At 49.0% G+C, this 13109-nt stretch overlaps 4 protein-coding genes across 4 annotated transcripts; 2 read left to right on the forward strand and 2 right to left on the reverse strand.

Moving 5' to 3' along the window:
* Positions 1 to 2663: 2663 nt before the first annotated feature.
* MIND_01380000 (uncharacterized protein) lies at positions 2664 to 3041 on the forward strand (the record flags this gene model as incomplete). The annotated part of the gene is made up of 2 exons (XM_037370219.1): positions 2664 to 2980; positions 3032 to 3041. 2 exons carry the CDS (start codon positions 2664 to 2666, stop codon positions 3039 to 3041), a joined length of 327 nt encoding a protein of 108 aa, XP_037213220.1.
* A 248-nt stretch (positions 3042 to 3289) lies between these two features.
* On the reverse strand, positions 3290 to 5897 carry MIND_01380100 (Protein kinase C delta type; the record flags this gene model as incomplete). Its single annotated transcript, XM_037370220.1, has 7 exons — positions 3290 to 4296; positions 4350 to 4378; positions 4429 to 4496; positions 4551 to 4957; positions 5017 to 5089; positions 5137 to 5229; positions 5277 to 5897. 7 exons carry the CDS (start codon positions 5895 to 5897, stop codon positions 3290 to 3292), a joined length of 2298 nt encoding a protein of 765 aa, XP_037213221.1.
* Positions 5898 to 6567: 670 nt separating this feature from the next.
* Positions 6568 to 8377, forward strand: MIND_01380200 (uncharacterized protein; the record flags this gene model as incomplete). Its single annotated transcript, XM_037370221.1, has 9 exons — positions 6568 to 6650; positions 6699 to 6792; positions 6840 to 7035; positions 7086 to 7111; positions 7160 to 7233; positions 7280 to 7439; positions 7495 to 7741; positions 7786 to 8097; positions 8142 to 8377. The coding sequence occupies 9 exons, from the start codon at positions 6568 to 6570 to the stop codon at positions 8375 to 8377; spliced, it is 1428 nt and encodes a 475-aa protein (XP_037213222.1).
* Positions 8378 to 8420: 43 nt separating this feature from the next.
* On the reverse strand, positions 8421 to 9292 carry MIND_01380300 (uncharacterized protein; the record flags this gene model as incomplete). Its single annotated transcript, XM_037370222.1, has 4 exons — positions 8421 to 8840; positions 8900 to 9004; positions 9058 to 9094; positions 9141 to 9292. 4 exons carry the CDS (start codon positions 9290 to 9292, stop codon positions 8421 to 8423), a joined length of 714 nt encoding a protein of 237 aa, XP_037213223.1.
* Between the last annotated feature and the right edge of the window lie 3817 nt (positions 9293 to 13109).

Consider the following 13109-nt stretch of genomic DNA (forward strand, 5'->3'; position numbering starts at 1 on the left):
GTCAATGTGTTTCAACACCCAACTCGCCAACCAAACGCTTCACTCGGTCACGGTAAGCCTCCTTGTCAAACTCCTGGTTCCCTCTTCGGGGAGGTATTTCGTCCAGGATCTCCTGAAGCCCCTCCTCCAGCCTCGCATTCTCGCATTTCAGCGGCAGCAGTTGTAATACCCCTGTGTTCGTGAAATGCAAGCGCATCCGACCGCGCGAGCGAAGGATACGCTGGATGTCCGGTACTGAGGTCGTTTCCGCGCCGGGTGGCAGGCCGAGATGGATCTCAATCTTGACTTTGCCCGGCTCCTTGACGAGGTTGAAGAGAAGGCATATTGGCGGCCAGGGAGTGAGTGTAGGCTGCTCGCCGCGGGCAATATAGAGCAGACGCAAAGCGCTGAGGATGATTGTCTCCCGTAGCGTGTAGTAGCGGCTGTTGATCACGGCGTGAAGAAATAAATTATCCTTCCGCCCCGTCAGCCCTGCGGGATCCTGTTCTACACCATCGGTCAGATTAACGGCCCCCAGTATTGCAAAAGTTACTTGCGAGTTCTGCGATTGACATCGAGACGCCTCTTGTCGATATACTTGCAGTTTTGGCGGTGTCCCGTTCGCCAGTCCACTCTTTGGCACGCCTTGGAGCAATATAGTGTTATACTGCAACCGGAACACCGTTTGAACCGAGCCTTCTCCATAATGCGACAGCACTTGGTAGTATGGTGAGTGCTGCATTGCAGTAAATATGACAACGTACCGCGGTGTTTTCGCATGAGCGCAAACCTGAAAGCATACCGTCACGGAAATTTTGGAGGATATCAAGCCTTTGCTTCGCTAGATCGACGAAACACACCCAAGCTTCCTTTAGGTCAGCATCCAACAGGTATGCATCCGGCTGGAGTTGGAGGACGATGGTCATGGGTTGCGAAAGATTTGCCACCACAAGATAGAACAATGTGGCTGGCTGTAACTCCCACCGTATGAAATGCAGCAGTCCGGCACGTCGATCAGCGTCATTACTGTATAGACGTGCATAATGCAGCATTGTTTGGAGAAGGCCAGCCCGGAGAGCGTGAACAAGGCATTTGGGCTTGAGCGAAGCATCTTGCGCAACATTCAAGAACTTTGCGATGGTTTGGAAGACGGCGTGAGGTAGAAAGTGAAAATCAGTGGCTGTGGGACTGTGGACTACCGCAGCGAAGGCTTGGACGAGAGCTGGAATCACTCGCCGGTGGTACATGGCCCAGCGAACGTCCAGTGTCTTGGGACAGTGATGCAGCAGTTGAATCATAGCGTAAACGTTGTGACAGTCGTCCACAGAAATGGGGTTATCAGCGCCCCGTCCTCGAGAAGCATAGTCAAGATGCCCAGCAATCAGAGAAGATAGATCATCCCAACTCCCTCCGACACCCTCAATCAAATCGACTGTTCTGGACGGTTTCGTGGTGTTCGACACTTGATCCATCTCCAAAATCCGCGCCACAGCGTTAATACCCGGTTTGATTCGCAGAGAAAACATTCTCCGCCATGCTCGTCCAACGACGCTGAAAATGGCTGGGGTAGTGACATCAGAGAGGAGGTCCCACCGGTTCTCCCGCTTGATTCGATCCCAAACTCCCGACATGATATGCAATGAGGTGAAGTATGCATCGTCGGTGCTGGTAATTGGGTCCGCGATGGCTTGGTGGGTCCGAGCACCTGCAAGCGGCAATGATTCATGTAGTTCGTCGATGAGCTCTATCCACGCCCAGATACGCTCCCAACATTGCTTGAATGCCTCGAAAGGGATTTTCATGTCCCATATTATTATGCCAAAGCCCCGGAATCCTGCCGACACTCGCCGCATGAGGAGGGAAACATGTTCTGATTTCAGGTTGAGATTGTTCAAGCTAGGGGCTCGGAGCGAGGGTATTTCGGCGGTATCCATGGCTTGGAAAAATACTGGCGCAGTCAGGCGGATATTTTCCTCACTCATTTTCCCCGGGAGAAGTCGAGACGCAAGCGATTCCAGGTCAACGAGCGAGCCATGTACAGCAGCTAAAGCAAGTTTCTGAACAGAAATAGTATGAGGGATGATTTTAAAACTGCAAGCACCCCACCTTCTCATACAGTGGAAGACTCCGACCTTCAAGATTTGACGGGTTGAGGAAGGTATGCATGTCGAGGAAAGTTTTGGTTGGTCTTCAGGAGTGAGTGACCGTGACGTCACATTTCGCGTTGCCAACGTTCAACACTGAGAAGTCGATTCCCCAGAGGTGGATACTTGCAAGATACTTGAACACGTCGGTTTCTGGTGGTCAAGCTTTGGTCCAGTCTGATGGTGAGTTTCGTGCCGATCTTGACATCTGCCATGCTGAAACTTTTTCCCACTACTAGTAGCGCGCCGAAAATACTAGTACCAAATCCAATCCATCCTGCCTCCCATGGGCTGGAATCTGGCGGTATGGGCCATCGTCGTGGGCTGCAGCTTCTCCTTCGCTAGCACCACCTCAACGAATCTTACCATCGACGACACTAACCTCGCACGCATACTTTACTTGGAACGAGCCACCCACCTTGCCCGAGCATCCAAACTGGGCCGCGGTATCGCCCGGTCATTCATGCGGGTACTGCTCTGCACAGCCGCCAGCCACGGCGCCAGTCATATACAACGGGACGTGGCATGACGGAGCGGTGAATGCAGCAGGGTCGATTACGTTCCGAGGCCAGTTCTTGGAGGTCTAGTAGAGCGAAACTCATCTTTCCTGCAGGCTCTGCTATATACCTCTTCGGAATCGACATTTTCAATCCAGCAAACATCACATTCACGCTCGACGGGAAAGAAGCCGGGTTCCATTACTATGAGGGAACGGACGCTTATCGGTACAACGCGCCATTTTACTCCGCTTCAGGGCTATCTACGACAACAGACCACACCCTTGGATGGACCCTTCGAGCAGGAAAACAGAACTCGCTTGCTGCGCTCATCGACTATGCGGTGGTTACAATAGAGAGGTATGTGTTCATGAGCTTCTCTTTCTTCAGGCTACTGACTGGTCTTTACAGACGTTTTTAAAATAGTTGGCCACGGCCCGATTTTTCGTCACACATCAAAATTTGCACAAAATTTGTGTCCGAGATTGTGGAGGCTCGTTCTCACTCAAAACTAATAAAATCTAGTATATTCGGACATATCCCGCTCCGCCACCAAGGGTGAGCCCGGATGGCGGTTCTTAACTGGAGCCAGTTTAATCGAGTTTATTCAATTTGTAGTTCGTGACCAAGACATTAAAAAATTAATTCATTAAGACGTCAGACTTCATTTCAGCCAGCCAGCGCAGTGAAAATTCGCTGGGGCTTTGGACACGGAAGCACCTGCGCAAGCGGCTTCATCAAGTAACTAAACCCAGCGCGTGAACCAGGAGCTTTTGCTCCATTTGCTCTCGTTGCAGCGAATGCCGTTTCCTGAACACCACCGAATACCAACTTATGGGCGTTCAGAGCAGAGTTGTACGTATCGCTACCGCCATTCGCGTTTGCAGTCATAAGCAGTGGCGAAGAATATGTGTTGTCTTCGTTGAGATGGAAGATCAGGTCGCCAACCAAGTGGGGGACGGCATAGGCAATCATGGAGTCGCGCGCTGAGGCGGGACGGGTGGAGGATGGGAAGCTCAGTGTTGGCGAGGGCGGTGGTGGTAACGGTTTTCCGGTCAACAAACCGAGGTCCTGCGGTTCCGGATCGGGGTTGCGAACTTGGAGGGAACGAGGGCGAGAGCGAGACTGCTTTGAACTCGTGCGCGAAGACCCGTGTCGCTTTTGATTGGGGAAATCAAGCAATTTCAGGGTTGACTTGACGGAGACGTCGTCAACGAGAGACAATCCCACAACGCTTGTGTTCTCTCTTTGCTTCCCCTTCTCTTCAGCACTGTATCGTGTAGACTCCGTCTTCGGCTCTGACTCCTCGTCCACAGTCTCAAGCAGATGTGAATTGGTACCAGGGGTTAACTGGCCCGCCTCGTTAGTATTCACTCGTTCCGTGAACTGGGGCGCCGGCTTGCGATAGGTCGAGCGAGTGCGGGACAAAGAGAAGGCGGAAAGCGGACTCGGAAGATTGCTGGATGGGACATTTTGTGGCGTATGAGGTGGGGTTATTAGACTCGAAGTTCGGCCCGGGGTTTTCAGCTCCTGCAGCTGAGGTGGTTCAGGGAGACGACTTTCAACCGTTGGCGACGGAGAGGAACTATGTGAAGGCAGCTCTAAGGTCGAGTTCCGCTGGAATTGTCTGTTCCAAGAAGCAATCGAATGGCGTGGATGACGTTCTATGACAAAGGCTGAAGCACATTTTGAGTGTCCAGCTCAAAGGTACATATCGTGAACAACTCACGCGGTTCGGTTCCCGATTCACCTCCGGCTCTAAGGCTCGAAGTTAGTCCAGTTCGAAACGATGACGCAAGCCGACTAACCCCATGTCATTAAGCCAATTAAGTAGGCGTTGTCCATGCAGTCGTTCTTCCGGGTTGACCTTGCACAACTATATATAAGAGTATTGAGCACAGGGAACATCATGGGACCACGGAAGCCCAACCTTCAGAATCAAATCAGTCGTGGCTTGAGGAATCGCAACCAACTCCTTTAGAATCCGGGAAATGGCGAAGGGGTCGCGGAGGATAGCATAGCAGTCTGACTGTGCCTCACGCAAGCTTGGAGTCTGTGCGGCAGCAGATGGGTCTTCATTCGTAAGAAACGAGACCCAGGATTCCAATAACTCGTCGCTGAAATCCACAACGAGATCGAGAAGTGTCATGCCCAAGGACCAGTAGTCAGAGCGATAATCAAACTTCAGCTCTGGGACGCCGGGGGTTGGATATAGTTCCGGTGGAATGAAACCAAGTGTCCCAACAAGTATGGTGCGGGAATCAATGCATTCGGTAGTCGATGGACTCGAATGAAAGGTCGTGTTGTAGTCGGCGATGATGCAGTGCCCATTCTTGTCTGTGCACACGTTGAAGCCCACAGTTTTTTTTTTTTCGATATTGCGAAATATAACTCACCTATGAGAATGTTGCCAGGTTTCAAGTCGCGATGCACGATATTGAGATCGTGGAGGTGAATTAGCCCTTGCGTCTGGTGCTGATTAGGTAACCAGTCGGAGGAAGGGCCTATCGACTTACGATTTCTGCGGCTAGAGTCGCATATAGTGAGTCCCACAAGGCTTCTGGAGGCAAAATGCCAGAAGACCACTCCAAACAGCACGGATGATACTCCTGCACAAAACAATTAGCGGGGAACGAGTGGGCGATAAAATTTGTACCGTGATTATGGCCACCTGTCGCCCGAGACTTCGCACAGAGTCGAAATCGATATCTTCAACGAAGGACAGCAACCTAGGGTGTGGTTTCTCCTTGATTTTATAGAGCGTGCGTATCTCTGCAGTTATACCGTCGAAGCGGGTTGATTTGTCGCGGTAGTATTTGACGGCAAGGATTCGAGGGGGATGGATGTTGTTCTTTTGGAAGGCCCATATGGTGCAATCTTCGACCTGGTCGAGAAGTGAGTATTCATCCTCCGGAACGCCCTCCCGCATAAGCTTGGTGGGCGGTGGGCGCGGAGCTTCGGGTTGCTGGTCGGGATAAGGAAACGGCACGAGGACTGGTGGAATGTCGGGAGGGTGATGGTACATTAAGTTGGCCTGCACCGGGACGTTTGCGATTCGATGGAATTTACCCAGCAGTTGCTTCACCCGCGGACATAGACCACCACCACCACCACGCTCGACTTCAACTGCTGCAGATGACGGTATGAAATGGCTCTCCTCAAGTCTTGGGATTGGTTGCGGCTTGACTGGGGCTTTTGAGCCCAGACGTCGCGGACGACTTATCGTCCTTTCCCGGACTGGAATTGCTAATAGTGGCGGAAGGTATGTCGATGTCATGAAGGGAAGTGGGAGATAGGTGTGGAGAAAGCAATCGATATGCGAGCTTTTTCATGGTGGAGAACAAAGCAAGCAGCGACGGCGTTCGCTTGAAAAGTACAATAACGCTGGCGGAGACAACAAAAACGTCTCTTGTGTGGCCACAGCGCCTGACAACCGCGGTGATGTCTGTAGGGCCATAGCGAAGGGCGAAGAACAAGGACAAGAAAAGTTGATGCTGATCCCATCAATGGGTTACTTGCACATCGCGTCGTCCACAAGAGATTCCTCACCAATGTTCGATATATGTAGCTACAGGTTCTGCGTATAGACTACAATATATAGTGCCGGAAAGGATAATTCTTAGCCTGGTGTTTGAAGTGATAAGAGCGGTGAATCTGAAGACGCTGTCACACTCATGTGACTGTGACTGTGCGATCTCAAATCTTCTCCCCTCCTTCAAATTCAGGCTCAAGATTAATTGCTGTGTGCCCGGCCACAGTGCCGGCGACAGGCCTTCATCTCACCGCGACGGTGGATGAGGTGCTATCCTTACGACGAATATGCGCGAGCATCTTCGGACTCGGATTCTCGCACCGAATGAATTATGACTCATGCTTCGAGGAATTACTTATTTACGCACCTTCGTTGAAAGTTCCTTCCTGTCACCACCGTCTTCACGAAGACTCCAATGGTCGCTAACCCAATCACACCACTACCAAAGCTACAACTGGCAATTGCAGTTCTGATCCAGGCCGCTGAAGGTCTTTCTGCGTCCGTTGAGCTACTTTTCTCGGAGATTCTGTTGACTCCGCATTCCAGGACGGTCATCTTCCCATTCATACCCCAGTTTGTCCGCGATACTGGTATTACAGGTGGAGATGAGCGTAAAACGGGGTATTGGGCTGGGATATTGGTCTGTCGACTCTCTCTTGCTCGACGGTCTGATGAATTTCATCCCAGGAGTCCATCTTTTTCATCGCGGAATTCTTTTCCGTGTATGGCTGGTCTGTCGCATCAGATATGGTAGGCCGTCGCCCTATTCTGCTCCTTGGACCTCTCGGTCTGTCTATTTCCCTGTTTGGATTCGGGCTTTCGCGGACATTCTGGGGACTGCTTTTCTGGAGATGTGCCCAGGGTGTGTTCAACGGCAACATCGGTAAGAGATTTCGATGAACGCGACGCTTCCAATCCAACCTTTTTCTCAAGGTGTTGTCAAAACAGTCATGGCAGAGGTAAATGAGGCTTCCTTTTCCCCTTACAGGCTCTGATTTGTTTCGTAGTTCTCGGATAGAAGTAATTTGGCACACGCGATGTCATTTATTCCTGTCGCATGGAGTTCTGGAACTACCATCGGGTGAGTATTACCACTCTCCGCTACTCCTTTGCCAAAATGTTTGTAGCCCAATTCTCGGTGGTGTCCTATCTGATCCGGCTTCCCACTTCCCCGCGCTTGGAGACCTGTTTCCGCTTCTCAAGACTCATCGTTACTTCTTACCCTGTGCTGCCGTGGCGCTGATTTGTTTCTCCATCTTTGTTCTGGGCTGGGTCGGATTGCGCGAGGCAAGTCTTGCCGTTGTTAATGTTGCCCGCATATTTTCAATCAGGAGAGAAACAGACTTCACCAATCATTCTGGCCCGTCGCAGTCGTGCCATTTCGAATGCAAACTTGATGCCCTCGCCGGAAACAGGTCTGCTGGCGGACTCGCCAGAGACGGGATATGGTACTTCCAGCGACACCACCGTGACGTCCTCTGAGGCGGAAGATGAGCGCATTCCTGCCCTTCGAGAACTTTTGGTTCCACGGTTATTAATCCCCCTTCTCAACTACGGGTTCTTCTGCTTTTGTCAAACGGCATATCAAGGTATACGACCCAATCTTTCTGGTTTTCGTGCTGAAGGGCCCCAGTCCTCCTCCCATTAATGTTTTCAACCTCGATCCCTCTCGGAGGGCTTGGCTTTACGCCCTACCAAATCGGCGTCGTTCGTGGCATTTGGGGGCTCTGCAACACGTTCTTCCAACTCGTTCTCTCAGCGCGTATCATCAACTTCCTCGGCCCGCGCGTCGCCTACATCTTTGCGTTCGCCAATTTCGCGTTGTGCATCGGCACATACCCGCTGATGAGCTACTTTGCCCTACAAGCAGGGCAAGTTGACGGGTGGGTTTGGACGCTGATCGTCGTCCAAGGCATCGCCAATATCTGCATTTCAATGTCGTATGGCGAGTGGTTTTAATTCTAGTCTCGTCACCTAATTATATTCCAGTCACGGTCCAAATGTATATTGTCACCTCCTCCCCTCGCCCCGCCGCATTGTCATCTACGAACTCAATCGCTCAAATGGTATCGACAATTCTGCGCGGGCTCGCACCGTTTCTTGCCTCTGCCCTCTTCGCATTCTCTCTCGAACAAGGCTCGCAGCTCGTATATATCGTGCTGCTGGGAACCGTTGCTCTTGGTGTCTACACGTCGTTCTGGCTGCCAGAAGAACTGAAGGTTTGATAGAGGTTTCATATTCCGACAAATAAACCACAAAATTCATCTATTACACCGCATTGCCCGCCTGAGCCACTAGACTGAGCAGATTAACTAGCACGTCGTTGAAATCCTTCAAATTCTGCTGCTCGGCCTCAGCAGTGGCTACTGCTGGACTCGCACTGGGGTGGCTTGAAGTCGGGATTGCAAGTGCTTTATGGCTCGATGACGCAGCCTTAGAGGAACTGTGGAAGGTCGAACTTGCTTTGGAGCTCGTTTTAGAGCTCGTTTTGCTGGATGGTTTCGGGGTCATGTGTGTGGCAATCGAGGAGGCTTTCGCCGTGCTTTTTTGGTTCTCGTCCGAGTTATCGTCAACAAAAGACCAGTCAGCATTAATCACCCCGACATTAAGGTCATTCTGCACACCGCCCACAAAGTGGCCGAATAAGCTCTGTGATAAATCCAAACCCCATTCAGGGCAGCCCATACACTGCGGACATCAGTAAGTTCATCATAGAGTTGCCGCCGCCTCTTGCGGGTTTCCCACACCTCGTCGACAATCTTTGCGTTTGCTGTTTTACCCTGGTATGATATTGAGATCTCCTTGCCGCAGTACTGTCCGTTGTTGTAGTTGAGGTGCGAAATTGCGACAATCTGCCAAAGGGTCAGCAATTACAACTTGGACCTGGAGCACTAGGATCGCGCACATATTGCTGGTCGTTGTTCCACTCCCCACACGCGCCTCTGGAGGTTTGGTCACCGTTAGGTTGCGCGCATGTCATGCACATACAGGCCCGCGTAATAGTTGGTCATCCGAATGCCGGTATGCTGGGCTCGGGGCAGGAGATGTGTCGCCAGCACGAATGGCGAAAATACGAAGAAATTGAAAACGAGGGTGAGTTGGAGCATGGTGCAAGTTAAAGGAGTGTGGGTAGTAGGCATGAATATTGTGAAGGATGGTGTAAAGTTGTTATATAAGGCATGCGCGGGAGACGAACAACTCAACAAGGGGAGGAAAACACGGCGTCAATCTTTGCCCCGGGCCCATCATTTTGCTCATAGCCTGATAGATTGGTGCACTACCGGGAGCCAATCCAGTACTTATTCATGCATTTATGCCCTATGCGCTCCATTCCGAGTCGTCCTATTATATGCACACTTCTGATCATGCAGCTCAGTTCCAAAACCGGGATAGCCTCGAATTCTCTGACCACAATCATTTGTGCTCATTGTTCCCCAACACATCAAAAGCCAATGCCGGTAGCCACCAAGGAATTCCTGAAACAAATTGGATGCCAACCCGTTTCACAAACGCCTCGCACTGCTCCGACATCGGTTGACGCAAATACGGCCCGGGCAACGCCTCCTCTCGTAGCAACACCACATTACTCGGCAGTAAGACAGACATTTCGATTGAGCTGCTCAGCCAGTGCGTGAAGCGCGACCCCCTCATTCGGTCGCTGGCCTCTCTGGAAAGCGACAATATGCTGATCTGGATGTATTTCGGCATCTGGCCCGAGCGAAGAAACATCGAGAAAAATCAAGTCGACTGGTCTTCGACTGGGTCCAAGTCACGGTAGTCACACATATTGTCACTCCTGTCACATTCAGCCGTTCATCTCGTACCTCAAAAATCAAATCCCTTGTTCATATCTGTTGTTCTGGACATAGCGACTTCGGACCCACACTAGCAACGATGTGTTGCTATTCTCCATCATTGTCACCTTGTGTTGGCCTTGTCTTTATTGTTGTGCCATGTCTGGTTGCGTCGGAGGCTCCAGCCTTTGTTTCCGGGCCTATATATATGCGTACAATACGAAGTATTGACACCAACCACTCACAATATGCTCGCTCGTCTCATGAAGAAGCTTCGAAGAATCATTGGGAAGGGTCAAACTCGTCCTCAGGCTGGGACAGCAATTGACTCGATAGAACCTGATGCCGAGTTACTACAAGCTAATGTCGCACAGCCTCAGAACACAGTTACTCCTGCAGAGTGCAAACCTGAAGCCCAGCCAACACAGACAGATGAGGGGATAGAATCCCCTTATCTGCCAGTGGATTCAGAGATCGATGCAATCACTCCTGATGTTGCATCAACATATTCTGTATCTCATAGTGGGCTCATGTCGCATGTCAGTGGAGACGCATGTCCATAACCGGACATGCGTCCGCACCCGCGTTTGATGCGCGAAATTCCGATGATGTCCGTAGTTACCCGCGTGTCACCGTCAATCCGAGTAGTTACCGCCAATCTAACCGATCCCGGATGATCATTTATCGATCTCCGAGGCTGTCGCGTTGCCTTTGCATGCTGCAAACGGCGTTTCTGCTGTGAATTGACTTTGCCTCTGCCCACCATGGCCCCAGATCGAAATTCTGCAACCCGGGGCACTCATGGAGGAGCAAGAGCTCGCTCTGGGCGCCCATCAAAGCCAACAAACTCCAATACAGATCAAATTGCAGCATTCTTTCTGCCCCGCAGGAACCAACCAGCCAGTACCAGCTACAAACTTTCACACATTCTACTCAGCTTCCAATCCTGAAGCTCAAGTGGTACCTGCTGAACATGCAGATATTACAGGTGCATTATTGTAATTTATACTAATGATTTCAACTTATAACTTCTTCAGTTTCTCCTCAAGATTTTGCCACATTACAACAGGAATTCACTTTTATCTCTGAAAATGATGAGTATGGTGATATTGCTAGAGGGGATGTGCAAGTAGAGGAGAGTCTAGTAGATGATTTGCCAGGTTTTGAACCACAGGAAAATTTGACAGGAGAAGAAGAAGAGGCTTCAGCCTCTAGACTAGAATCCTCAACAGCTAGATACTTGAAGGCTTTTAAGGAACGAGTAGTACAGGAGATCCAGACACATGGGAAACCTAAATGTTATGCCCATGGAGATCTGTATGATCGTGCACCCAATCCAGTCTTTTCACTGCAGGAAAATTTTGTCCAAACAGCAGATACAGGGTCACTGTGTGACAGTCTATATGCTAGGGATATCTGTGTGTGGCTACCATATCTACTTCCAGGTGCACCAGAAAAGTTCAAATGTCATAACTGTGGTGAATCATTGACCCGAAATGGTATTATTTTGAAATTAAATATATATCTATTAATTTAATAAAATATATTCAGGTTTTAATGACAATCCTATTGCACGCCGAGTCCGATCAATGCCAAATGATTTCTTTTTATTCACAAATCGATTCATTTGTGATAACCGGCGTGAGGGTAATAAAGGATGTGGTCGCACTATGCAGGGAACTGATCCCATCATTTTGTCACAACTTCCACGTTTTACACAGCTAGCCTTTCCAGGTAGATCATCATCATCAATTTCTGATCTGTATAATATTTACTATTTATAGCCTATATCACAGCAAGGGGTGCTATCTCCAAGACAATGATGTGGCAAATGCGCAACACGTTTGCAACACGATTTGGCCCAGCTCCATTTTCAGATTTAGTTTCTGAAATTCAAACACGATATCATGCAGAATGTGAACTGATGTATTTAGATGCCGCAAAATTCTATCATCAGAAACAGGTCAAAGCATTCTCAGAATTTGCAGACAAACTTGGCTGGGCTGGATCACCTCCAGGAGTTTCATTCCTCAAAGGATGTTTTACAGACTTTATGGCAGCTCATCGGATATATATTGAACGTGATACTGCAACTCTTCCTTTGACATATGCCAAGGCTGATCATACATTTGATGTCAGTATTTATTATTATTTCCTTCTAAAAACAATATTAACTTCTTCAAACTTTTAGGTTACAAAATATATGGGAGGTGTGAAGCATGAACATATCTTCACATCAGCCTATACTGTGATCAATGAATTTGAGCAAACTAGAGGTCATGCTCTGACAATGACAAAATCTCTATCCTTTGTCAAAGAGATGTGGACAGGAATACTTGATGGTTTGAAGGCAGTGAATCTTCCCTCAACTCAATTCATCTATGTTGATGCTCCTCTGGGTGGGTGTTTGGGGATATAAACAGATAATAAATTCACTGACTTTTATATTCTAGCTGAAAGAGCATTCCATGAGGACTTGAATGAAACTCTGAGATCACATGTTGAACCTGTGACAGAATGGACTGATCTACCAGCTTTTGCTAGAGCTTTAGATATTCCAGTTCAATTTTCAGCAGACTCTATGGGGATTGAAAGTCTTGCAAATGACATTCTAAGCAAGTTCAATCTATCAGCACCCAGTGAAAATCTTCATCTACTTGCACTCAGAGTCAAATTCTCATATACTCAAGAGAAGAAACACAAGGTTCACTTTATTCAAATGCGTACCAAGTTTGGAATTTTCCTCTTTGATGTATAAGCATTTTCTTTTTTCAATGAGATATTTCTGAATTAAACTAGATGTCACTTCTTAACAAGCCAAGCCATCTCTTGCCTTCTCTTAGGGCAATTTTAACCAATCCTGCTATTATCAAATTTGGGTTTTCTATTCAGGAGTCACTGGAAATTCTTTCAGAAGTCTTTGAACTACAAGAGCTAGCTCAGGCATTGAAAGGCCATAACCCCTCTTATCTCAATATTGGGGCCTATGCTAAACTTAAGGGTGTGGTTACAGATCCCACAGTCTCCCTTCATACTTTATGTGGAGCTGTACTAAAAAAGTCAATTTCAAACCAGGATATAGACTTACAGGCTGCTCTGGCTGATGTAGCTGATGCTCATTATCGTGAGATTGATTGTCAGTGGCAAATTTGTGCTACACTAT

This window comes from Mycena indigotica (assembly GCF_014461135.1).
Source record: "Mycena indigotica strain 171206Taipei chromosome Unknown Mind.scaff0017, whole genome shotgun sequence".
Classification (NCBI taxonomy): domain Eukaryota; kingdom Fungi; phylum Basidiomycota; class Agaricomycetes; order Agaricales; family Mycenaceae; genus Mycena; species Mycena indigotica.